We start from the raw sequence: 22,931 nt of genomic DNA, 5'->3' as shown, positions 1-22,931 counted from the left end.
CTCCCTTGCAGCTCAGAGCAGTGGCTGTTTTTCACCAGCCCTTGTCTGTCATGTGCCACCATCACTGGGTCAGGTCACAGGAGTGTCTGTAATTAACCCAGCTCCCTGGTGATCCTTAATTGGCACTCCAGGCTTTCCTCCTCCCCCTTCTTGCCCCACCACGAGTTTCTCACCTCTGCATCTACTGCTAAGCTCCACTGCTGGGAACCAGTGACAGTAACCCATATTTATTCCCTAAATCAAGGCAGCAGCCATCCCCTGGCTTGGAGCTGTGTCCTGAGGATGTCCCTGCTTGGCCCCAGCATCAGGGTGTGTGGCAGGAAGAGGGGCTGTGGCTGCAGGGATGAACATGGGGCTTGGGGATGGCTATGGGCTTCAGTGCAGAGAGCTGGGAAGCTCCAGGAGGGTTTTTTGGTAGGTACTTGCTGCTGCTGTTTCCTCTTTCCAGAGCCCACTGGACACATTTAACCCTCCATGTGCTGCTCCCAGAGATGAGCCGTGTACTTGAATGACCAGAGTTGGAACATGGCTGCAGGACAGAGCATGGCTTGGCTCATCATCCTGTCCCAGGTTTGCTGCTTCGCCCTGCTTAGCAAGGGCTTGGGGTGAGTCTTGGGCATGTTTAGGGCTGCCCTGCAGCACTGCAGGTGCTTTGTACATGGCTGGGACCCACAGGCTGCATGTTTTCTTGCCAAGTCGTCTCACGCATGGGTATGTCCAATAAAATGGATCTTCATCCTGCTGCTCTGGGAATGAACCAGGACCATCCCCAGAAGGACTGTGGCTCCTACAGGTCTCCCCCACTGTGGCCCTCTCACCAAGGTCTCTGCAGCCAGCCGGCACACCTGCACCGAGGTAAAGGTGATGTCCTGATCCAGATGTGGAAAAACTGAGTCTGGGCAAGACACAGGAGCTCTTGAGCAGCCAGCCAGCCCTGGGAAAAGCTGAACACTGGCAGGCTGGAAAGGGCTGGTGGCTGGGGGAGAGGCCCCGATGCTTTCAGGAAGAGCTGGAGGCTCACGTGGAGGGAGGAGACCGGAGCTGGAACATCCTCCGTGGGAAAATGTGGTGCCCGGACTCTCCCGCATCCCAGACAGCCCGGCTGGGGCTGGCACGGCAGGCATGGGGGTGCCCACGGGGCTCTCCCAGCTCTGTTCCGCTTTCCTGGCCCCGCGGGACCGTCCTGAGTGGGGCCAGCCTGTCAGGACCTGTCCCTTTTAAGCCCTTGGAGCTCTTGCCAGCCGTGGCTTAGTGGGGTCCCCATCCTTTCAACTGGCTGTTCGGCAAATTAAGAGCTTGCTATTAGGCTGCTAATTAAAGGCACTTCATTAGCAGCAGGGGAGGCAGCTCCTGGCCGCAGCAAAATTGGATTCCTCTGAGCCGCCATTCCTCTGAGCCGAGTCTCTCCTCTCTGGGGCTGGGGGCTGTGCCGCTCCGTGTCCGGGGAAGGCAGCTGCCCCGAGCCACGGCCGTGGGCTACCAGCCTCCTCCCGAGCGCAGGGGATGGGGCACGTCTATCCCACGGTGGGAGAGGGGCCGGAGGTGATCGGGGTGTTGGGTGATGTGGGGCCGCCCCTTCGCCGCCAGCCGCGGGCACGGTGCAGTGATGTTGTCCCACTTACGGTTCCCGGGGTCACTCCCGTTTAGGGGGGACATGCGAGAGTTCTCAACGGTGGCAGAGCACCACGCCAGTGGTTCCGCTGCCCCCAGGCTGGGCCGTGACCCCTCAGCGGGCTGGGCAGTGCGGAGGTGCTGCCCCTGCCCCCGGCGCGGGGAGAGGCTCCTGGACTCCTCCTCCGGCCGCTCAGGCGGCTCCAATGAGCCCCGGGGGCGTCCGGGCTGCCCTGCCCTGCCCTGCCTTCCCTTCCCTTACGCCCTCCTTCTTCCATCGAAAAATGGGAGAGATCAGCCAGGCCGCCGGACCGGGGCTGCCTTCCTCCCTCTCTCCTTCTTCTCCCTCCCCGCGCTCCGCCTGCAGCCTCGTCCCGCCGGTCGGGAAAGGGACTCCACGGCCCGGCCGGGACATCGCTGGGGTGAGCTCCCTGCGGGCCGAGAGGGCTGCCCCATCCCTGCTTCCCGTCTGCCTTACGGTGTCCCTGTCCCCCTCTAGCCCCTGGCCTGACACCCTCCGGCCTGACATCCCCCTCCCCTTTCTCCCGGCTTGGGATTCCTGACAGGATTAGGGGGGATTTGCTGTGCGTGAGCCGGTAGCTGCTGGGTGCTACGAATCCGGCTACCGTGCGGGGGCGGTTGCCGGAGGATGTTGCGTGGGAGGGCCGGACTGTGGGTGCTGGGGAGCGGGGCTGCTCCCGGGGGACGCAGGCTCATCCCATGTCCCCACCCTGCAAGCCCCGTCGCTCCGGGGACCATTCACTGCTCCGGGGTACAGCACCCAGGGCTGCCCCTGCAGCTGGGGGTGCTCCGAATGCTCCTGGGCACCCCGATCCTGGGTCAGGGCTGCAGGGTGGCTATTCCCCCGCAGCTACCGGCTCCTCGCAGTGAGGATCCCGAGGAGCCAGAGCGGGAGACAAAGGTGTTGGAGGGGGCGAGGGTTTAGGAGGTGGGTGTGGGTGTATGTGGTGTTTTGGGTGGGACCTTCCGTGGGGGACCTTTCAACGGTGTTGGGCCACTCGCAGCAGCACCATTCAGCTGCTCCATTGAGGTAGGGGGATGGGCATCCCTCCCTTCTCCACCTGCCGCTTTCTGTCTGCTGCCCCTCCCAGCTGGGGGCAGGCGTGCCCAGGTTACCCAGGCTGGGTCACCGCCGCGGTCAAAAACCTCACACCACAGCCACAAGACCAGCCACGGGGAAGCTGGATGAGCTGGGCTGGGTGCTGGGCACCGGCATGAAGCAGTGCTCAACACAGGATTCCATTGGGCTGGGGTCTCTGCTCTGGGCCATGGTCATCCCTACTGGACAAGGCGCAGTGACCCAACACAGTTCATGACACTTTGGCTCCTGGCTCTCTGGCCAGGACCGTGCTGATCCTTCCTCCTCTTTCCCAGCGTCTCACCTTTCCCCTGCTGTCTGTCACCCTTCTGGTATCCTTTGGCTCCTCCATGCTCTATGGCTACAACCTTGCTGTGATGAACTCGCCAGCAGAGGTAAGGGATGAGCAGCGTCTCTGGGAGCAGGGAAAACGCCATTGCATCCCTCCCTTGGTGGGTGAAGGGATTGCTGTCCAGCAGCCCCACATCAAAACACTGGCATTTTCCTTGAGCAGTCACCCAGAGAGGAATGGCATGGGAGGGACGTCAGAGTCCATGTTCATGTACACCAACCTGATCCCCCAGGAAGGCAGGGGCCGGAAAGCTGGCCCCAACCTCCCTCCTCCAGCCTGAGCTCTGTCTGTGGTATCTCTAAGTTGTCCTTAAGCCTCTCAGTGCTGACATGTGCTGAGCAACCAGACCAGCGCATCCCAGTCATCCTCAAGCATGTTCTACGTCTCCTTTAATGCTGTTAAACCCATGGTATTGTCCCCATAGATCCTGTCTTCCCTTGTCTTCCCCTTTCTGCCAATACATCTGGTGCCTGTGTGTGTCTCTGCCCTGCAGCACATAAAAGCTTTCTACAATGCCACGTGGTCCCAGCGGTATGGACATGGGCTGGCCTGTGGGCCCCTGACCCTCCTCTACGCCCTGACTGTCTCCGTCTTCGCCCTGGGCGGGCTGGTGGGCTCCTTGCTAGTGGGGATGCTGGTGGCACGGTACGGCAGGTAAGGGCATCACACCATGGACCAGGGTGGTTGAGAGGTGGGATGGGACGGGACTGGAGGAGCTGCCCTGCTGCTTGTGCCTGCCAGGAATGGAGCTCTGAGCCGCAGCGCTCTCCTCGTCCTCCTGGCCGGCGGCTTCATGGGCTTCAGCCGGGAGCTGGGATCCCCTGAGATGGTGATCATCGGCCGCTCCATCACGGGGCTCCACTCAGGTGGGTGCTGCCTGGGCTGTGCACAGCCCTTTCCTCAAGGCTCAGGCCCCTACAGCCATTCCCAGGGGATGGAGAAGGCTTCATCTTCCCCAAAGGCTCTGTGGAGGGGTTCTCTGGTACAGCCAGGGCCACCACCAAGGCCATGGGGTCCCCACTGTGGATGATGCTGGGCATGGGAAGAGATGGACCAAGGGTCTGGCTAGGTACCCTTCTCCCCACTGCCTCTGCCATCCCAGTTCCTCCTGTGCCCCCCAGGTATCTGTCTCAGTGTGGTGCCCCTCTACCTGGGAGAAATCGCTCCCAAGAACCTGCGGGGATTCCTGGGCCTCATGCCCAGCTTCTTCATCTGCCTGGGGGTTTTCTCTGCCCAGGTCCTGGGCCTCCCAGAACTGCTGGGAGAGGTGAGCACAATACCTGAGCCCACACATGCTGGACCCTGCTCTGCCCTCCCCATGACACATCCCATTTCAACTCCTCCCAGGACAGGTTCTGGCCCCTTTTCCTGTCAGTGGTGGTTGTTCCTGCCTCCCTCCAGCTCCTGCTGCTGCACTGCTTCCCTGAGAGCCCTCGGTACCTGCTGATAGAGAGAAACGACATCTGTGGGGCCACCAAAGGTGAGGGGTTATCCTAGGGGAAAATGGCTCTGGAAAGTGCTGGGTGCTTCTCCAAGGTCTTCCAAGACCAAGGTGCATCCTCATGGCATTCTTCCATACCCAGACCTGACAGCCCACCACAGTCCTGATGGTTCAGCCCTTCTGTCCCACCTGGTTGTGCCGCAGGATTTCCATGGTGCCCAGCACTGTGGTGTGAGACTTTTCCTCACTTCCTATGTATGCTTAGCCCCACAGGGAGGCTGCTGGGGAGGCTGGGCCAGGGTAGAGCCAGGCCCCTACCCTGTGCCATACCTGTGAGGATCCGCCCTGTGCTGGGGACACGTGTCCATGGCCCCCACTCTCTCCACAGCACTGCACCGGTTTCTGGGGACCCCTGATGTACAGGATGTGATCAAGGAGATGAAGGAGGAGCAGCAGTCGCTCTCCTCCATGGAGATGGTGTCGGTCTGGCAGCTGCTGCGGGACCGCTCTGTGCGCTGGCAGACGCTCTCGGTGGTGGTGGTCAACGCCGGCATGCAGCTCTCAGGGATCGATGCCGTAAGCCCCACGTGCTCCTCGCCTCGGGACTTGGCTCTGCAGATGCTGAGCTGAGACCCAGCAGCTCATTCCATCGAGTCCCTCACGGCTCCATCCCCTGGCTCATGCTGTGTCCCCTCCTCGGCAGATCTGGTTTTACACCAACACCATCTTCGAGAACACCGGGATCCCTGTGTCCCAGATCCCCTACACCACCGTGGGCACCGGCGCCATCGAGATCATTGCTGGGCTGATTGGGGTGAGTGGTGGATGGACAGATGGACACGGCTCCTCCATGCCAGAGCCCTCTTGCCAGCTCCCAGCACCATCAAGCAGCGGGGACAGAGTGGACCCCCAAATATCACCTGTGCCACAGCACAGCCCCTTTTCTGGGGGGCAAAGGGTTTGGCATGGAAATGGGGATTCGAGATGGGATGAGACAGGTTCAGTTTAGGAGTCACGTCTAGGAGTGGTGGGATAATTTTAGGGTAGCAGGGAGGTTGGGGAGAGATGGCAGGCAAAGAGCGGGTTGGAGATGATAGAGGCAACTAGAAGTTCCTTCTGGTCTCGCTTTCATTGTCCCTCTGTTAGCAGAGCCACATGCCTCCATTTCCCCCCCTAGCCAAGCACTGGCCTGGCCCCAGGCTAGCAGCCCTGGCCCCCCCAGCCAGCCCTCATTTAGCTGGAGAGTTAGCACTGGGCCAGGCAGATTTATGGCCCTTGTCCCATCTGCAAGTGTCACCCAGGGCCAGCCCAAGCCACCCGGCACTAAATCCGCTCTCTGACAATTACAGAGATGGATGGGGGTGGCTGCTCCCAGAAAACAGGGAATAAGTAGAGGTCTGCTCCCCTCTCCCATAGCCCAATCCAGAACAGAGTGGGGTCCCCTGCCTCTCCGAAGGGTACCCCTTTCTCCCCTCCCCTGTCTGTGGGGTTGTCCCAGCCCCCCAGCAGTCGCCCAGCATAGAGCCAGATTGCTTGGGAGCAGCCCCACAAATGGCCCCCAATGGACATGCTGAGATTGGTTATAAAATTACAGGCATTTGTTCTGCTGTCAATACCCTGCCTGCTCCTGCCACCACCACGCTGCCTGCCCACGCCCTGCTGTGCCCACTGCTCCACAGACACCCCGTGCCCAGCCCAGCACCTCCACCTGGCACTGGTGCCAAAGCGGTTTCAGGGTCACCCCAGCCAGCCCCAACCCTAATGGGGCTCTGTGGGACCCGTCTCCTGCCCCATGCATGCTCACCCCTGGCACTTTCCATGCCCCAGCCCCAACCCTGGAACTTTGAGCTGGGGTTGCCCCTGATGCCCAGATGCCACTGGGAGTATCTTCCCACCTTCAGCTGGATCTGGGGTTCAGGGGTGCTCCCATCCACCTTGGAGCTCCACAACACCCCATCAGTCTCTGCTCTCCCCTGGCAGTGCTTCACCATTGAGAGGGTGGGCCGGCGGCCCCTCATCATCACCGGTTTCTGTGCCATGGGTGTCTGCTCAGCTGGCATCACCGTCTCCCTGCTGCTGCAGGTAGGGCCTGGCCACTGCCACCCCCTGGGCCATTACTGGGGCTGGATGATGGAGGGATGGGTGTCATCCTGGGGGAGGGAGCATGCATGGAAATGAGAGGTGAGCTGGCTCTTCCAAGTCATATTTTCCCTTCAAAGTTAAAGTAAATTTAGCGCACCAAGAACAACAACAAAAAAACCCCCCACAAATCCATATGAGAAAAATCCTGCTGCTTCTGGTAGCTTTTTTGCAGAAACAGTTGTTCCCAGGGAGGCAGCTGTGAAATGGCAGCACAGGTGGAGGGTCCTTCTCCTGCTGTCTGCTTCCAGAGGATGCTCCTGTTGCTCTGGGGATACTGCAACATCATGAGCTGCTGAGCTTGGCTGAGGCTGACCCTCACCAGCTTTGCCAATGTGTCCTGTGCGGCCACTGTCCCCAAGAGCCAAGGGCAGGCATGAAGCTGTGTCCCAGGGATGCTGGGTGCAAAGCTCTGGACCAGCCCCAGCAGCATCCCCAGCCCAGTGTCCCCTCGCAGGCCACCCTGCCCTGGATGCGCTACGTCAGCGTTGCCTGCGTGGTCGGCATCATCACTGGCTTCTGCATGGGACCAGGTGGGTCTGGGGCAGGGGGAGTGGGGAGCAGCGGGGTGGGAGTGGGGGCACCAGGGGACTAGTGGGATTTGCAGGCAGGTGACAGGACCTGAGCCTTGGCCCCGTCCCCATGGTCAGGCCCTGGTTTATGATGCTGTACCTCCAAGTGAAACCCCACCACAAACCCCTCCAGCCCCACACGTCCCCAGGGCACACTCTACCTCCTCCCCTGGGCCATGCTCCAGGGCCAAGCAGAGTGAAAGCTCTCACAGCCTTCCCCAGACCTCTGTGGAGGTGTCACCACTCCCATTGCAGTGCAGCTGGTGAGAATCATCCTGCCCCTAACTGAGTGCAGGCTCCAACAGCCAGGAGTGAAACCTGGACTGGTTTACCCAGTTGATGTATTAGCAGAGCTCTTAACAGATCTATAATTCATCCTCAGCCCAGACTTTATTCACTGTAATTACATCTTTAATTAGGATTTTAATGGCTCATTGTTCACAAACAATGATGAATAGGAGTTTTAAAACAAAAAAAATATATATCTCTGTTCTGAGCGAGCTGTGAGTAAGAGTCCATCAGGGGCTCCATTCCTCCCTCACTTCTTACACTTGTTTTTTGGTTCTTTTTTCCCCTTCATTTATAAAGGGGTCCAGCCAGCCCTGTCCCAGGCAGTTGGGACCCCAGGCATGTCACCATATCAAATACAGTCCCTCACCAGATTCCTGTGTGTCTTGGAATGTACTCTGGACCTCGGATCCTGCCCCCCAGTCCAGGGACAGTTCTGGGACCCAGGGCTTCCGGCTCAGTGACACTTGACTGGAGAAGTTGAGTCCTTCCAGGAGAAAGAGCCACAAGCTGTGTCCAGTTTTCAGTCCACTTACAAGTTGGCTTGGGAAGTCACTTCCATACATCCTGGGTTTTTTCACCATACATGGGAAAAGCAGGTTGGAAAATGGCATTTCTGTGTCCTGCGGGAAATTCTGATGCTCAGAAAAGTGGTTGCTTCTTTCCTTCCTAAATCAGCCACAGTGGCAACAAAAGCTGATTGATAGAAGGAAGTTTTCTAAACTGTTTTGATCAAGGGAGTCTGGAAAGGGCATTATGGAGGGTGCCAGGAAGATGTTTCTCTATGCCTGTGGTCTCTCTGAGATTTAATGTATCAGCATTTAGAAACACTTTTGGAAAACTGGGATCCATGTGAAATGTTCCACCTTTATTTTGACTCAGTCTGAAACTTCCCAGTCATGCAACTTGTGGAACTGGCCTGAGCACCCAGCAATGTGCAAGTGTGACATGTCAGGGGGACATCACCCACCCCCCAAGACATATCCCAATGGGACACCAAGGGCAGGACATGTTCCACCGCACTCCCTGTCGCCCCCAGCTCTCCCAGCACCACCAGTTTGAGCCATGAGTCTTGCTGGGCTCCAGCCCTTTGGCCACAGGACTGAGGTGGGCAGAACCTGTTGACCCCAGGGATACTGGAGTCAGCCTGTCCCCCATACCATTGCTCTGTCCCCTCCCTCTGCAGCCGGTGTCCCCTTCCTGATGACAGCTGAGCTCTTCATGCAGTCGCACCGCCCGGCTGCCTACATTGTGGGGGGCTCTCTCAACTGGCTCTGCAACTTCACCGTCGGCTTCATCTTCCCCTTCTTGCAGGTACCAGTCCAGAGGGCCCCTGGGAGATGGAGGGAATGGACACAGCCCTGCTGCTCTCCCAGGAGGGGGTGCCAAGTCAGGGATGTCTGTGCTCTTGGCTCAGCTCAGTGCTAGCCAGAGCCAGTCCAGGGAAGGGTGGTGGGAGGGGGGACACTGCCTCATGCCATGCCCAGTGTGGGAGTGCCTGGCTCTCTGCCTCATCCTGCTCTTGTCCCCAGATGTCAGCCGGTGCCTTTTGCTACCTGGTTTTCTGTGGTGTCTGCCTGCTGGTGGCCCTGTACGTCTACCTTGTCATCCCCGAGACCAAGAACAAAACCTTCATGGAGATCAGCCACATCTTTGCCACACGCCGCTCTGTCCTCTCCATCCCAGCCCATCTCATTGGGATGATGAAGCTCAATGGCTATGGGACTTTGGAGAGCAGCTCCCTGGAGGGCTCAGGCTCCAGCCTGCCCTGATCTGAGTGGGCTGGGGAGCGTGGGGATGGTGGAGGAGGCTCCAGGCTGGGGAAGAATGTGGGGGACAATTTGTCCCAACCTGGTCATCTCTGGGTCTCCCAAGACATCTCTCCATGGCACAGCCCGTGCCCAGGAGGAGCCCCACTGATGCACCAGGATTGCACTGACTGCTGGGCATGACCCCCCTGCTGGAAGAAATATCCCCACAGAGACGAGGGGACCTCCTGAGCCAGGGATTTTCATTGCTCCTGGGTGTGGGGCCTTGGCATGAGCTGTTTAATAAAGAGCATTGCCACCAGAGCCATTGTTTGGCAAGTTCAGCCTGGAATGGCGGCAAGCAGGAGTGCGCTGGAATGGGCAGGTGCTTCCCCAGTACCAGGGAGGAGCAGAATGGGAGGAGGGGCTTGTCCTCCCTACTGTGCCTGGCTGGAAAGGTCAAAGTTTCCCCACATTTTCTAGGAAGGGTTGTCAGGATGGCTCCCAGACTCTTGCATCTCACCCCAGGTTGGTCATGCAAAGCTGGAGGCTGTTGTAGATGGGATGTAGAGCAGCTCTGAGCTGGGAGTGACTGTCCAGCCACTGTGCCACTCCACAGACTGCTGGGAGCCCTTGGTGCCTGGCCTCGTGTGCTGGCCCTGCAGAGTGCTCCCATGGGGAATCCTGCACACTCCCAAACTCCCTGGAGGACAAAGGGATCCAGGATACACCCACATCCCTTTACTGCACCCCATGAATTGCTGTGGCCCCAAGGTGCTCGCCAAGCATGACCTCCCCATGTCTCTGCCCTGAATCCTGGGGGCTGTGCTTGGAGGGAGGGGCTGTCCCATGTCCCAGGACCCCCACAGCAGCTCCCACAAACACTGTGGCAGACCATGGGGTTCCCAGACCCTCCAGGAGCTGTGGTTTGCAGGAAAACTACAACATTTTGTTCTGGTGAGAGATAAACCCAGGTGGTGGGGAGGGCTGTGTGGCCAAAACCCTCTCATGCCAACGCAAACATCATTTTGTTGCAAATAATTTAGCCCTTTTTCCAGTTTCCCTATCTGTGACATGTCCACAGCTTGGTGTTTGGTGCTTGTGGTCACTTAGTGAGGAGCCCACCCTTCCTGCATCCTGTGGCAAAGCCTCAGGGCACTTCTGGGGGTGTGTGGGCACTGGACCCGTGGGGACAGGGACTGGGCCATACTGGGTCCCCAGTGCCTGGTCCTATCCCTTCCATCCTCAGCCACCAGCTTGGGTCTCTCCTGCATCTTGAGCCATTTAAAGGACATCAGTCAAAGCAGGGTCATGGCTCCGCGGCATCAGGCGCTTCCCACTCCGCCTCCCTCCCGCCTCGGCTGCTCTCGGCAGCAGAACAGAGCGGTAAATATGTGCAGCATTACATATGTATAATGGAGTGTAAATAACCCCAAAAAGTGCATTGTAAATAGACTCCAAGTTTATCCTTTATTAATGAGGCACTGAGTGCCCTGCTGTTTTAGAGCAGCGAGACTTTGATAATATCAAAACCTAAATTACACTTGTGTCTCTCATTCCCAGCAAACGACAGCATCATTTCAGGCCTCTTTGCCACTTGTATTTATTTATTCTGGTATTTATCTATCTCTCCCACCCAGCATGTGGGGCAGCTTGGAAGATGCCCCCTGCCCTCCATGTGGGAGGCAATGGCCCTCCTGAGACCAGCCCCCCATTCCTGGGGTCCTGGCACAGCCAAGGAGTTGGAATGTTGCCTTATGGCCAAGGACTGCTCTGTGTGGCCAGTGAGATGCAGCAGACCTGGGAAATGTGGGGCCAGGACCCACTTCTGTCAGGGTTTCAGACACCATCAGAGCCAGAAGTGCCCTCTTTCCAAGGACAGGGGGTCACTGGCAAAATTCCATGGTGCCTTTTGGATACATTTGCTCCTGGGGACCCATTTGAGGGTACCATGTCAAAGGACATGTTCATCCTCCTTTCCATCAGGGCCTGGGGGTGAAGAACCCCCATGCTCATCACTGGCAACTCATCAGCTTTTTTCTGAGGCTATTGGGGCAAAATCTGTCTTTGGGGTTGTCAGTTCAAACTGCCCCATGCCACTGACCCTGTACTCTTGCAAAAGCAGGATTTGGGCTTGTCTTGCCAGGGAGGCTTTCCCAGCTGCTCCACTGCAGGCTTCTCGTGAAGGATATGGCTGGGTGATCTCCAAGCTGCTTTTCCATGTCCAAAGCTGCTTCCCCATGTCAAAATCCAGTTCCCTGGATTGTGGCCTCCAAAAGCACGGGTTCTGCTGGGTGAGGATAAGGCTGTATTCTCTAGCAGTGTCCAAGCAGATCTCGAAAGACTGGAGAAGATGCAAAGAAGAGTCTGAGAAATTACTTGGACACCTGGAAATGCTGCTGATCCTCTTAAGGTTTGCAGAAACGAAGATGAAGGTGCTTTCTCCAAATGCACAAGTGCCATCTCCTGGTGTGCCCAGTGCTAAAGGGTGGGTGAGTTCAAGCACTGAGGTATTCACATGGAGGGCTGGGGCTCACCCCAGGACAATCTGGAACGGGAGAGAAGACCCTGGTTCGAGGTCTCCAGATACTTTGAATGGGGGTCCTCAAGGAAATGGTCATGGCCCATCACTGGATATCTGCAGATCCTGCATGGAAGAGCTCTAGGAGGGTACCTGGCTCCAGATGAGTGGTCACATCCCAATTCGGAAGCTGATTAAGGCTTTCTGGACACACCCTGGTGTCCCTGTGTGATCACTGGGGGTTGGTGAGGCCACAAGTGGCTGCAGACCATGGTCAGACAAGCCACGGAGCATTCATACCCTGCCAGTGCCCTCAGACCCTATGGCTCCAGCAGGGATGGGCTCCAGGAGGACGGATCCTGGGGGTCCACCGAGCCTTTGAGGCTGAAACTTTCTTGCACTGGTTTCATCAGGTGTTCTAACAGCAAACTGTCCCTGTCACCGCAACGGGGATGCCTTCACTCCCCGCAAATCTCACCTGACTGCAGAAGCTCCTTCAGGGAGCAATTTTGACTGAGGTAGATTCCTGTGTGCTCCACCTCCTGTCTTACTCCATGTGGAAAAAGTGGGGCTGGGGCAGTACCCTGTTGCCCCACAGAGGTTGGTGCAGAATTGGTCCCTGCCTCTTGTCTCACTAAGACTGTCCATGCTTCCAGCATCGCAGCCATGGGAGCAGGGTGCTGGACCCAGGGAGCATCGCCTGGGGTCAGCTCGGTTTGCAAACAGACCCTGTGTTTGCAGCCTGGGCCCTGGATATATTTGAAGGGTTCAGGGGCTGATTCAGGGACCTGGAGGTGGATGAGAGCCTTGACATGACCCTGCAATCCATGCCTGCAGCCCAGGAAGCCAATCATATCCTGGGCTGCATCACCAGAGCTGTGACCAACATGTCAAGGGGTTCTGTCCCTCCAGTACATCCGGTGATTCCCAGCTGGAATACTGCATCCTGCTCTGGGGTCCTCAGCACAGGAAGGATGTGGACCTGCTGGAACAAGTCCAGAGGAGGCCATGAAGATGCTCAGAGTGCTGGAGCACCTCTCCTGTGAAGACAGGCTGAGATGGCTGAGGTTGTTTATCCTGAAGATGAGAAGACTCTGGGGAAGCTTCACTGGATAAAGGGGCTGTAAGAGACTGGGAAGGGCATATTACAAGGGCATATAGTGACAGGATGAGGGAGAATAGTTTAAACTGACAGAAAGCAGGTTTAGATCAGATATTAGGGAGAAATTCTTTACTGTGAGGGTAGTGAGGCACTGGCACAGGTTGCCCAGAGAAGTTGTGAGTGCCCCATCCCTGCAAGTGTTCAAGGCCAAGTTGGCCAAGTGGATGCCTTGGACCCAGGAGTGTTGCTCACAGTAATAGCTGCCAGGACACAAGTCACCCAGAGGGAGAAGATTGCACCCCCAAAATTAGGAACCCCCCCCAAATGGTGAAACACCTTCTGTTTTGGCATAGCAGAGGAATCTTTCAGCACCATCCCAGGGCGTCTTCTGCCTGGGACGGGGGATTTCATTCAGGAATGGATCCTCTTGGTGCCTTCTTTTGTTTTTCCTTTGCCTGGTGGTGTCAGCAGTCTCCCAGGGAAGGGAAAAAGGACACAGAGGCAGTGTAGGTGTGCTCATTCCAAGTGTCACAGCCCCAGGGACACTTTTGTGCTCTGGTAAACCTGGTTCCCTCCTGGCTGAAAGTCATCCCTCAGGGGGGCCTTCCCAGGCTGAGACCACAGTTCTCATCTCCTTAAAGTGCAGAGCCAGCTCCAGCCTGCAGTTCTCATGGACTCTGGTCAACAGTCTTTTTGCAGGTAAAAATCTAAAATGGGTGATTTTTTTTTTTACTGTGTTCTGGGTAACAGGCACTCAGCTGAAACCCAGCATTTTAGAGGGGTGGAGAACAGTAATTCATTTCTTTTAAAAGCCTAAAATATTTCCTCGGCATCAACCATCCCCACTCAACCTCAGAAAAAAAAAATACATATAACGAAAAATGTTAACAGTTTGTGGGGGGAAAGTGTTTGTTACCCTATGAGAAATATAATAACTCTGTAGGGATGCCTGCAGGCCCATGGCTGGTGCTCTGCAGGTCTCCACAGCAATTGTGGGGTGCTGGGACTGGTCCGGGCTGGGTGGCCAAAGAGAGGGTGCCCGGCGGAGGGTGCACACCAGCAGATGGCACTCCCAGAATTTATTGCTACAGCAAGCTGCCTCTCGGAGAGCAGTCATGTAGGAGATGTCCTATTATATGGGCAGTTGACTTTAATAGTCATTGTGTGCTTAAAGCACAGCAAAACAACAGTGGGGAAAAAAAAATTCCCCACTCCACTTGGATGGCCCTTTTCCCCCCAGCCCTGCTAGTCTATTTGTACAGTAAATTAAAAATATGAATCACTTCTCTCTACTGCCTCCCCAAACACTCATCCTGTCAGGCTCTGTGTTGTCTTCATTTGTATTACCTTAATTTAATGTTAATTATGTTCTTCATTTACAAAGAACAAGCATTTACACTCCCTGTCTGGGGATTTTCCACACTCGCGGTCTCCACAGACGGGGAGGAAGGGGAGCGGCGGAGGCGGCCGTGCCGGGGAGGAGCTGCTACAGGGCCGTGGGAACGGGGGGCGGGGGTGCCCCCCCGAGCGGACCGGACGATGAGCGCTATTGCCTTTCGATTTATGAAACCGTATCGCTGCCGGTGCTTAAATCCCCCCTAATAAATCCTTTTTAAAAGGTCCTCGGCCAATGGAGGGCAGTGATTTATGGCGGGGAGCTGGAGTGGAGGGAGGTTTGGTGGCAGGGTTTGCTGCCGGGGGGGTTGGGGATGTCACAGGGTTGGGAGCCTGACCACTGCTGGGCAGTCCTAAGAAAATTTCCTGCACACCTTTTCCCTGATGTCTGCAGACTTGTCGGATGCTGCCGGTCATGGGATGACTCGTTTGATGTGGATAATCCACGGCATGGATGAGGACTGCAAATCCCTGCTCTGTGCCTCAGTTTCCCTATCAGGACATGGAGATAACAATCCCCTTCCCAGCTCTACCTATCCTCAGTGCTCACTGGTGAGCCAAATTTTGGAGTGCATTTACAGAAATGTCTTACAGGGGGATGTGTGTGTGTGTGCAGGAGTGTGTGTTCGTTTGCACACACAGGAAGGACCCAGATCTATAAAAACACCCCACACCTCACCCCAAACCTGACTTTCCCATGCACAGAGCCCGTGACTGGAATGAGGAAGGACAGAAGAGAAGAAAAAGAACAAAAACAATGAAAGAAAGAGTCGTGAGCTTTTCTGGGCTATGGGATGCATGTTCCTCTTCACAGCCTGCCCTTGACCATCCCTGGGTTGGGGGACATGGGAGGGACGGCTCTGTGCAGCCACATTTTCAAACCCTGAGCCCCCCATGTGCACTCAGCAGGGTTTGAGCGCTGCCCACGCCTGCCATTGCCTGTTCTTCTAGCACTGTGTCCAGCCGCAGGTTGGGAACACCAGGGGCTTTTTCCCTGGGAACCTGAGGATGGGATGTGAGCAGGGGAAGCAGCATCTTTGGCCCCATTTGTGTGAGAGCTCCTGGAATCCCGTTTTGCAGTGCAAATCGGGGTTGTACCAGTACATCATGGGAGTTGGGTAGATCTGACTGAGATGCCCATCCCAAATCCTCAAAAGCACAACAGAAAGGTAATTAAAGAAAAAGAAAGCAGCCCACCAAGCCTTCCTGCTCTGTACGACAGAGGAACCCCAGAAAAGTACAGAAAACAAAGGCCCACTGCCGGGGAAACCCAAGATACCACACACCCGCTCCTCCCAGTCACCACCCCCCATTTCCATGGCAACAGCCACACATTCTGGGGTGGGCACCTGGGCCCCCTTGCCACTGAATGGCCTCAGGACCTGGTTGCTTAGGGGTGACATCTGAGGTTTGACCCTCTAGACTTCTCCTGCCACGAGCCCGTCTTGCAGCTGCAGAGCCCTGTCCCAAACCCCTGTTTGGGGGGGGGGGGTGCAGCCCCACAACCCATCCCACACCGCACTCCTGCCCTTGCCCAGCCGTGGAGCAACCCCACTGCAGGGTTTCCTTCCCCCTAGCCCATCCTTCTGCCACGTAGATTTGAGGCCACTCACTTCATGACAGAAGTGGCTCAACTACTCCCCGTGGGACAAACACGCCCCCGGCTCCAGGGGGGTGACAATCTCCTCCATCCTCCACTGGCCATGCCTGCGCCCTGCCCACGTGCTCCCGTGTGCTCTCCCTTATTAACAATGACCTTTCCACCGTGCTCACCGCTGATTCCCCAGTCCCAAATATCTTTTAAATGGGTTTCAGGAGCTGATGCGAGCTCCGTTAAAAGGCCACCGCGTCGCACCCGCGCCGCAGCCGCCCCGCGCCCTCCCGCGCCGCAGCCCCCGTCCCCACGCAGTGCCACCCGCACACGCGCTCACACTCTCACACTAACATTTTAATTAATGACAAACGCTTTTTTTTTTTTTTTTTTCCACTCCCCTCATAAGCACTTTAATGTGTGTTCGCAGCCCGGCTGATCCCCACAGCCATGGAAATATTAGGTTGACGGATGTGGTCTGTCGCCAGTGCTCCCTCAACGGGTCTGCCTGTCAGCTCGCCGATGATGACATTAACACGGGAAGAAAGTGATGACAAATGCCCGTTATCAGGGAACGAGGCCTGTGACAAATCGCACGGCGCCTCGCGAGCAGCCCCATTACGCTGTAATAAAAAAAGATGGATGGCTCAGCGCACCGGGGCCCCGCGCTAATGCGATTTCGCCTGGTCTCTCCGGGTTCTAATTAAGGCAGAAAACGGAGAATGAACAGGAGTCCCTGGTGCCCGGCTCCCACCTAGTCCCCTCCCTCAAACGCCCCACGGTGCTGGGCCCTCTCCCTCAGGGACGATGTCCCCCAGCTGCCCTGGTGCCCCAGAGCGTTGGGAGAGGGCTTTGGTGGGGATGCAGATGGACAAGGAGCGCAGATGTCTGAGGGGTGTGCAGTAGGGGTGGGGCTGGGGGATCCCTCAGCCTGTGCCTGCCCATCTTGCCTCTGCCAGGTGGGCTCAAGGTTCCTCCATCCAGGGCGAAGGGAGGAGGGGGGACACGGCCGCCGTCAAATGCGTCACTCGGAGACAAATGTCACCTCCACCATCTGCTGCAGCACGCGAAGTGGCGGGGGGAGCGCTGCGCGGCAGAGAGGGGACGGGCGGGACAGTGTCACCCTGGGAAAAGGCTCAGCCGCTGTGGAGCAGGACACCAATACTGACCACCGGGTCCCGTGGGGACAGAGAGGGGTGGCCATTGACGGGGCTGAATAGGGGTCCACGGGATGCTCACAGGAAGCAGCGACTTGCTTTGGGACAGGAGTGGGAGAAGGCAGCTGTGTGGGGGGTCAGTCCCCTCCTGGAGTTCTGTGTGTCCATCCCCACTGAGCACACCGATGGCTGTGCCCTTGGTGACAAGGACATGACCACAGCTGCCAGTAAGGTGGGAGCTGGGCCCCTCCAGCACCTGCTGGGGGAAAGGAGGAGTCAGCCCCTGCCACGGGTACACAATGGGGATAAACCCCCCACAGCCCAGGCTGCGCAGGCAGGCACTTTCCCCGCTGTCCCCACACCTCCCCACTGCCACCCAGCTGCCTGCACATCCCTCACCCCCTTCCAGCTCCCCAGCAAGGAGGTAGGCCAGGTGTCCCTCTCCACCTCTGCCCACCCCACATCCCCAGCCTCCTTGGGTGTTTACACAGGGAGAAAGAGATGTGCAAGTGACAACTCATGCCCCGTCCTCTCCCCGCAGATCTGAAGAGCACTCACAGATGTGAGTCAGACTTGTGGGGTGTCTCAGTGGGCTGTGGAGACACCCAACAGTGCCTCTAGTCCAGCTCCTGAGAGAGGAGCAGTGGCACTGCCACCAGGGCCCTTCTGTGTGGCCGGATCTATCCCTGATTGCACCGTGCAGATGTGCTGAGGGTCCACACCAATGGAGTTTTCCATCTTTTCTATATGCAGGGAAAGTCAGGGTGACCTCCAGCCCTCACCAGACCTGATGAGGGTGGTGCCAAGGGGATGCAGCCCCACACACACTCTACACCCCACAGGACAGCACAGAGCAGCATCTCCTCCTGCAGGTTCTGGTCAGATCAGGCATGTATTTACCTCATGCCAGGCAGTCTGTAGGCTCAGGTTTTCCATTTCTTTGGCTTTGTGGCATACATCTTAATAATTCCAGGCAGGACACAGCAAGGCATGGAGAGCAAATGGCACAGGGACCTGCCAGGGAATGTCACTGTCCTTGGATGATGGAGAAGGAGGCTCGGAGACAGGCTACTCCCTTCCTGGGAACCACACTGGGCTGCTCTGAGCATGCTTTTGAAAGTACTTTTCCTTTTCAGTGGAGAGCTGGGTTTCTTCAGGAAGGATTCCTGAATTATTCCTGTCATGCCCTGGGGGATTTATTGGTCATTTCAGGAAGTTTTTTAAGGCTCACACTTATTTACAGCTCCCCATGCTCCTTTCACCTGCCCAGGCCTTCAAAGGGGCTTTGACAAACTTGAAATACTGCTGGAGCAAATCTGATCCCAAATGGCAACCATTGTCAGTGGGAGCATCCCAGCTCTGTTGTAAAAGCTGCTAATCTGAAGCCAGACTCACGTATCTGTTGCTCATCAACTTTTGAATCCCAGACCTAATTTTAGACTTATTCAGAGTGAGAGCTGAGCCAAGTCTTGCAACAGATTCTTCTGGATGAAACTCAACCTCTGATGCTGCCTAGCAGCCTAGATTAAACCTGCTCTCCTGAATCCAGCAGAAAAATAAGTGCAGAGGCCGTGGAAATGATTTTAAACAAATCACCTTTGCTGAGAGCCAGCTGGGAATGCACCAAGTTCCTGATTTTGCAGCAGGTTCAATCAGGGGCTTGCTTCCCCAGCTGGGATGAGCTCTGGATGCTGCACCTGGACTTGTCAGTGGCCAGTGCTCAACGGTGATGCTTAAGCACTGGCCTCAAGCTGCTGCTGCCTGAACCCAGCTTAGCCCTAAGAAGGACCCTAAAAAAGATAAATCACCCCCATAATATTGCAAAAACAACCTGCAGCGGGGTCATGTGGAGGACTTGACAAACTTGTTGGGGAGGGGTTTCTTAGAAGGATGGGAGCCCTCGCTGCAGCCTTGCAAAGTTAATAATACTCTGTGGCTGAGAAATGGGAGCAGAAATGTGTTACCAGGCGGAAAGCACAAGTGTCAGTCTGGATACCAGCACACCCCTCAGTTTGTGACCAGCAGCAGGAGCCTGGCAGGACTGTGACAGATCCATTGCACCTGTGGGATGGCCAGGCAGTGCCAGGAGAGGCTCTCAGAGCCCTGCCTGCCCAACCAGGGGGTTGGCAGCCTGCACACCCCAGCCCTTGGCTGTGCTGTTCACCAAAAATGAGCCCTTCCCAGCACAGGCAGGCAAGCAGATATAGCTTATCCCTGGGAAAGTCCTAATGCCTTACTCAGATATGTTCTGCTGTTCTGCCCCTTCCCAAGCAGAGAGCAAAGGCATGGTGCCAGCAAAAATGTTCTCCCTTACTGCTGGACAGAGGGGAGCCCAGTGTGTGGCCAGGAGTGGCCTGAGTGTCTTTTTGCACCCCCAAGGGCTCCCCTCAACCCACTCAGACCACCTAAGCTGGCAGGTCTGGCTGGCATCATCCTCGGATGGGGAACTGCTGCTTGGTGGGTACATGAACATCCAGGTTTATAGCCATGCTGAGGTCCCACCTCAGCAGTTGGTGCAGGCAGGGATTGGGGTGGCAGCTGATATAGCTGTCCCCAGAGCTCAGCTCCCGTAGCCTGGCTGCATGCTGAGCTGGTTATCTGCTCCAGCTGGGAAAACAAATGGGGCTTATTGCCAAAACACACAGAGAGTGTGCTGAGATTGGGCTGAGTGACACAGGGCCCATGTGCACTGGGGGTCTGGGACCTGAAGGTGAACCTGTCCCGAGAGGACAGGAGGGGTGAACCCCTCACAGGAGATTTCTGCACCCTAAGGCTCATGGATCAAGCAGAAGGTGAGAGGAACCAACCAAAGGGGACATTTCAGGCCACCTACAGTGGCACTGCCCTCTGCTGTACCTGTGTCAGGTCCTCCTGGTTCCTCACCCTGAGTCCTCGGCAGGAGGTGAGCTCAGACTCCTGGTGCCCTCCCTGGCTCTGCTGCTGATGTTCATGAAACCACCAGTCCATGCGTGCCTCAGTTTCCCCCCAACAAGGAGCCACCTCTCCTGGCATGATACCACTGACCCAGAACATCCTGTGGTTAAAACAGAAGCAGAGCATGGTCAGACAGAGAGCTCAGGAGCAGGGGACAGGGTGGAGGGGGTATGCTGGGAGCCTCACCTGCTCCACCCCTGCTGTTCACCACTCTGGGCAGCTGTGTCATTGGAACTGGGATCCTCAGCACTCGCTGTTCTGCATCCCCCCTCCCTGACCCATACCAGCCACTTCACTTTTGCTGTAGCTCCACTGACCTGCCATTAGTTACAATGCCTGAGCCCCAGCAGCAGGTCAGCACAGGCTGGCCCAGACATAAATCAGCTCCCTATGGGCAAGGAGACTTGGGGACCGCAGTGACAAGTGCCCACCACGTGCTGCAGGACCCCCCCCGCCTTGGTCCTGGGATGCTTCCCAGGCATGGAGGCCTTACCCCCATCACATCCAACCAGGCTCCCTGGGGATCTCGCTGTCCCACCAGCAGGTCCTCAGGTGATGAGAAGCACTGTGTCACAGAGAGAGGACAAGGGACTTCTCAGAGAGAAGCTACATGGCTCCCCAGAATGAAACAGCGGGCTGAGACCCTAAAAGCCCAGATAGGAGGTGTCCACCACAGAGCTGGCCACCCACAGGGGTGATGTGTCTGAGGGGTGACACCACGGGGCTGAGAGGACAGTCAGCTGCCCTGATGGGGGAGGATCTGGGTGAAGAGGGGTTTCTCTCCCGCCATGGCGCTCTCTGAGCTGCCCAGCCCAGCCCAGCCCAGCCCAGCCCAGTCCAGTCCAGCCCAGTCCAGCCCAGCCTCCGGCTCCCTGCCCGTGCTGCCATACCCGATCCTCCAGCTCCCTCTGCTGCCGGCGAGGACGGCGGCTGCCCGAGCCGGCCGGAGCAGCGTCTTGGCTGCCCTGGGTCCCCAGCAAGGTCTTCAACCACGGACGACAGGGCACCTGCACCAGCATCTCCCAGATGCCCCCCGGTCCGCTCACCTGGAGAAGGGGGGCGGGCAGAGGATGCTCCCAGCACGCTGCGGGAGACGTGGGACACCCAGCCCCAAGCAACCCCCAGTGCAGGTGGGCAGCCTTGCCAGAACCAGCGGGTGGCTGTAGGCCCTGGAGACCCCATGGAGGGATGGACTGCGGCAAGATCTCAGCCTCAGCACTAGGCACCATGCCGAGACTGAACGTCCAAAGTGCAGGCATTTACAAACTGGTCCTTTCAGCTTAGGTGATTTCTTTTCTCTGGGTAGACATGTGCGTTCATGCCATGCACACTACAAGTATCAGGAGCTGCTGAGCAGCCAGTCTGTTTCTTTTTAAAACTTGACAGAAGCAGGTAAATTATCCCCAAGTAACAATTTACCATGAGAGGAGAAATGTCAGTGCTGCTGCTGCCACCGAAGCTGGAGCTCCTGCCTCCCATTCCCCACGGTGACGGGGAGCCTGAGTTATGGCCCTGTTGGAGAGACAGCGGGTTTGTAAATGCCTCTGTTTGTGCTGTTTTCCAGCCCAACCAGAGCCCATTGATCACCGGGACAGGAGTGAAGCCAGCGAAGAGAAGCAGGAGCTGGAATGGTGGAGACATGCAGCCAGAGCCGTGCCAGGAGCTGAACACATGCAGGGATGCTCAGATCTGGCCCTCTGCATTCTTTTGCCTCTGTGAGATCCCTGGTCTAAGGACACAGACTGCTTCTTTCACCCCTTGGACAAGCTCATTTGCTTGGCCAGCAGCTGCAAAAGGATTTAAATCAGGAGTCCATGGCACTATGGGGGAAGGCCCCTGTGCCAGTGTGGTGCAAGCACAGAGCCTCATGGCACATATATTTGGTGTGAAAAAGGGCTGGTTTGGGGGTGAGGAGTGAGCCTTTTCTTGGCCACATCACACAGCCAATAAATGCTACCAAGGATGCTCAGGAACTGGGATGTTATTTGCACCCAGAGAAAAACAGACCCTGTCCAAAGGAAAAACAGCCTCAGGAAATGCAAGGAGGGAAACTGAGGCACAGAGTGCCCATGTGGTGTGCAAAGACATCCTGGGATTCGGCCCGGGCCTCAGTACAGAGGAATCCTTTTACAACCTCAAGCACTTGCTGTAGCACAGCCAGTGCTGAGATCTAACCTGAGCTGCTCTGAGTGAACTTCCCCCAGGCAGGTGAAGGAGGAGCCCTGTCTGTGCCCAGGGTCTGACATAGACCTGAGCATCCTGGGCACCCACAGCCCCCACACTGCAGCAGCCCTGCAGCACCTTCCCTGCAGTGAGTGAACCACGGGACAGGGCAGGCATGGGGGTCATGTTGGAGACAGCAGCCCCCGAAACACGTTCCCCAGAAGGGGCTGACATGACACCGACACAGCCAGGCACATGAGAGCTGCTGTGATTTAGGCACATGGTTGCTGCCCCATGGCAAAGGCACTCACTGGCTCCCTGAGCCCTGCACAGAGTTGGGCTGCTTCGCACAGAGGTTAGGGATGGCCAAGGGGCTGTGTAGAATCAGGACACTCTGCTCATGAGATCCTACCAGGCAGGCTGCTTCCTATAGCCCAGACAGGGAAACTGAGGCAGGGAGGGCTGCTGGGATTCAGGGAGCACGGGAAGGTGGCAGTAGACTTGTCCCAGCTGCACCATCACAGCTGAGCCACAGGGAAATTCGCTTGTCTAACAAGCATGAAGCCCCTGTGCAGACCACTCCCATGGGACTGGGGTCACAATCCCCTCACCATATGGGAGGGATGATCCTGAGAGGGCACCGACTCCTGGCTTTGCTCCTGCAGACACAGGCTCAGGCTCATGCAGACCAGGCAGGGTTCTCACTCTGCACCCACTGGCCCTGAGGATGCCCCACAGGGTGCTCTGCCCTCCAGGCCTTCTCCAACCAGGCTCCGTCAGCTACACCCCAGCAGCCCTTCCCTCATGCTCCGCACCAC

The 22,931-nt window shown here is 57.0% G+C and overlaps 1 protein-coding gene and 1 long non-coding RNA gene across 7 annotated transcripts; one reads left to right on the top strand and one right to left on the bottom strand.

Moving 5' to 3' along the window:
* Positions 1–337: 337 nt before the first annotated feature.
* Positions 338–9,594, top strand: LOC121660131 (solute carrier family 2, facilitated glucose transporter member 5-like). Of its 6 annotated transcripts, none has more exons than XM_042019177.1 (13): positions 342–855; positions 3,007–3,105; positions 3,556–3,716; positions 3,804–3,928; positions 4,184–4,329; positions 4,410–4,542; positions 4,646–4,732; positions 4,892–5,079; positions 5,207–5,317; positions 6,484–6,585; positions 7,100–7,175; positions 8,689–8,816; positions 9,035–9,594. In XM_042019177.1, exons 2-13 carry the CDS (start codon positions 3,061–3,063, stop codon positions 9,272–9,274), a joined length of 1,542 nt encoding a protein of 513 aa, XP_041875111.1. In that variant the 5' UTR covers positions 342–855; positions 3,007–3,060; the 3' UTR covers positions 9,275–9,594. The 6 variants fall into 6 exon arrangements, with proteins under 6 accessions (XP_041875112.1, XP_041875111.1, XP_041875108.1 ...); XM_042019173.1 differs by lacking the exon at positions 342–855 and adding an exon at positions 1,758–2,033; XM_042019176.1 differs by lacking the exons at positions 342–855; positions 8,689–8,816; positions 9,035–9,594 and adding exons at positions 1,748–2,033; positions 7,803–8,682.
* A 6,659-nt stretch (positions 9,595–16,253) lies between these two features.
* Positions 16,254–20,758, bottom strand: LOC121659870. Its single transcript, XR_006014490.1, has 3 exons — positions 20,444–20,758; positions 19,873–20,050; positions 16,254–16,482 (listed from the first exon to the last, which is right to left on the bottom strand). It is a non-coding gene; the product is annotated as an uncharacterized LOC121659870 (long non-coding RNA).
* Positions 20,759–22,931: the final 2,173 nt, after the last annotated feature.

This window comes from Corvus kubaryi, unplaced genomic scaffold, assembly GCF_017639235.1.
Source record: "Corvus kubaryi isolate FWS band 111438036 unplaced genomic scaffold, C.kubaryi_AGA036_p1.0 138, whole genome shotgun sequence".
NCBI classification, from domain to species: Eukaryota; Metazoa; Chordata; class Aves; order Passeriformes; family Corvidae; genus Corvus; species Corvus kubaryi.
This window is presented reverse-complemented; position numbering and strand designations above follow the sequence as displayed.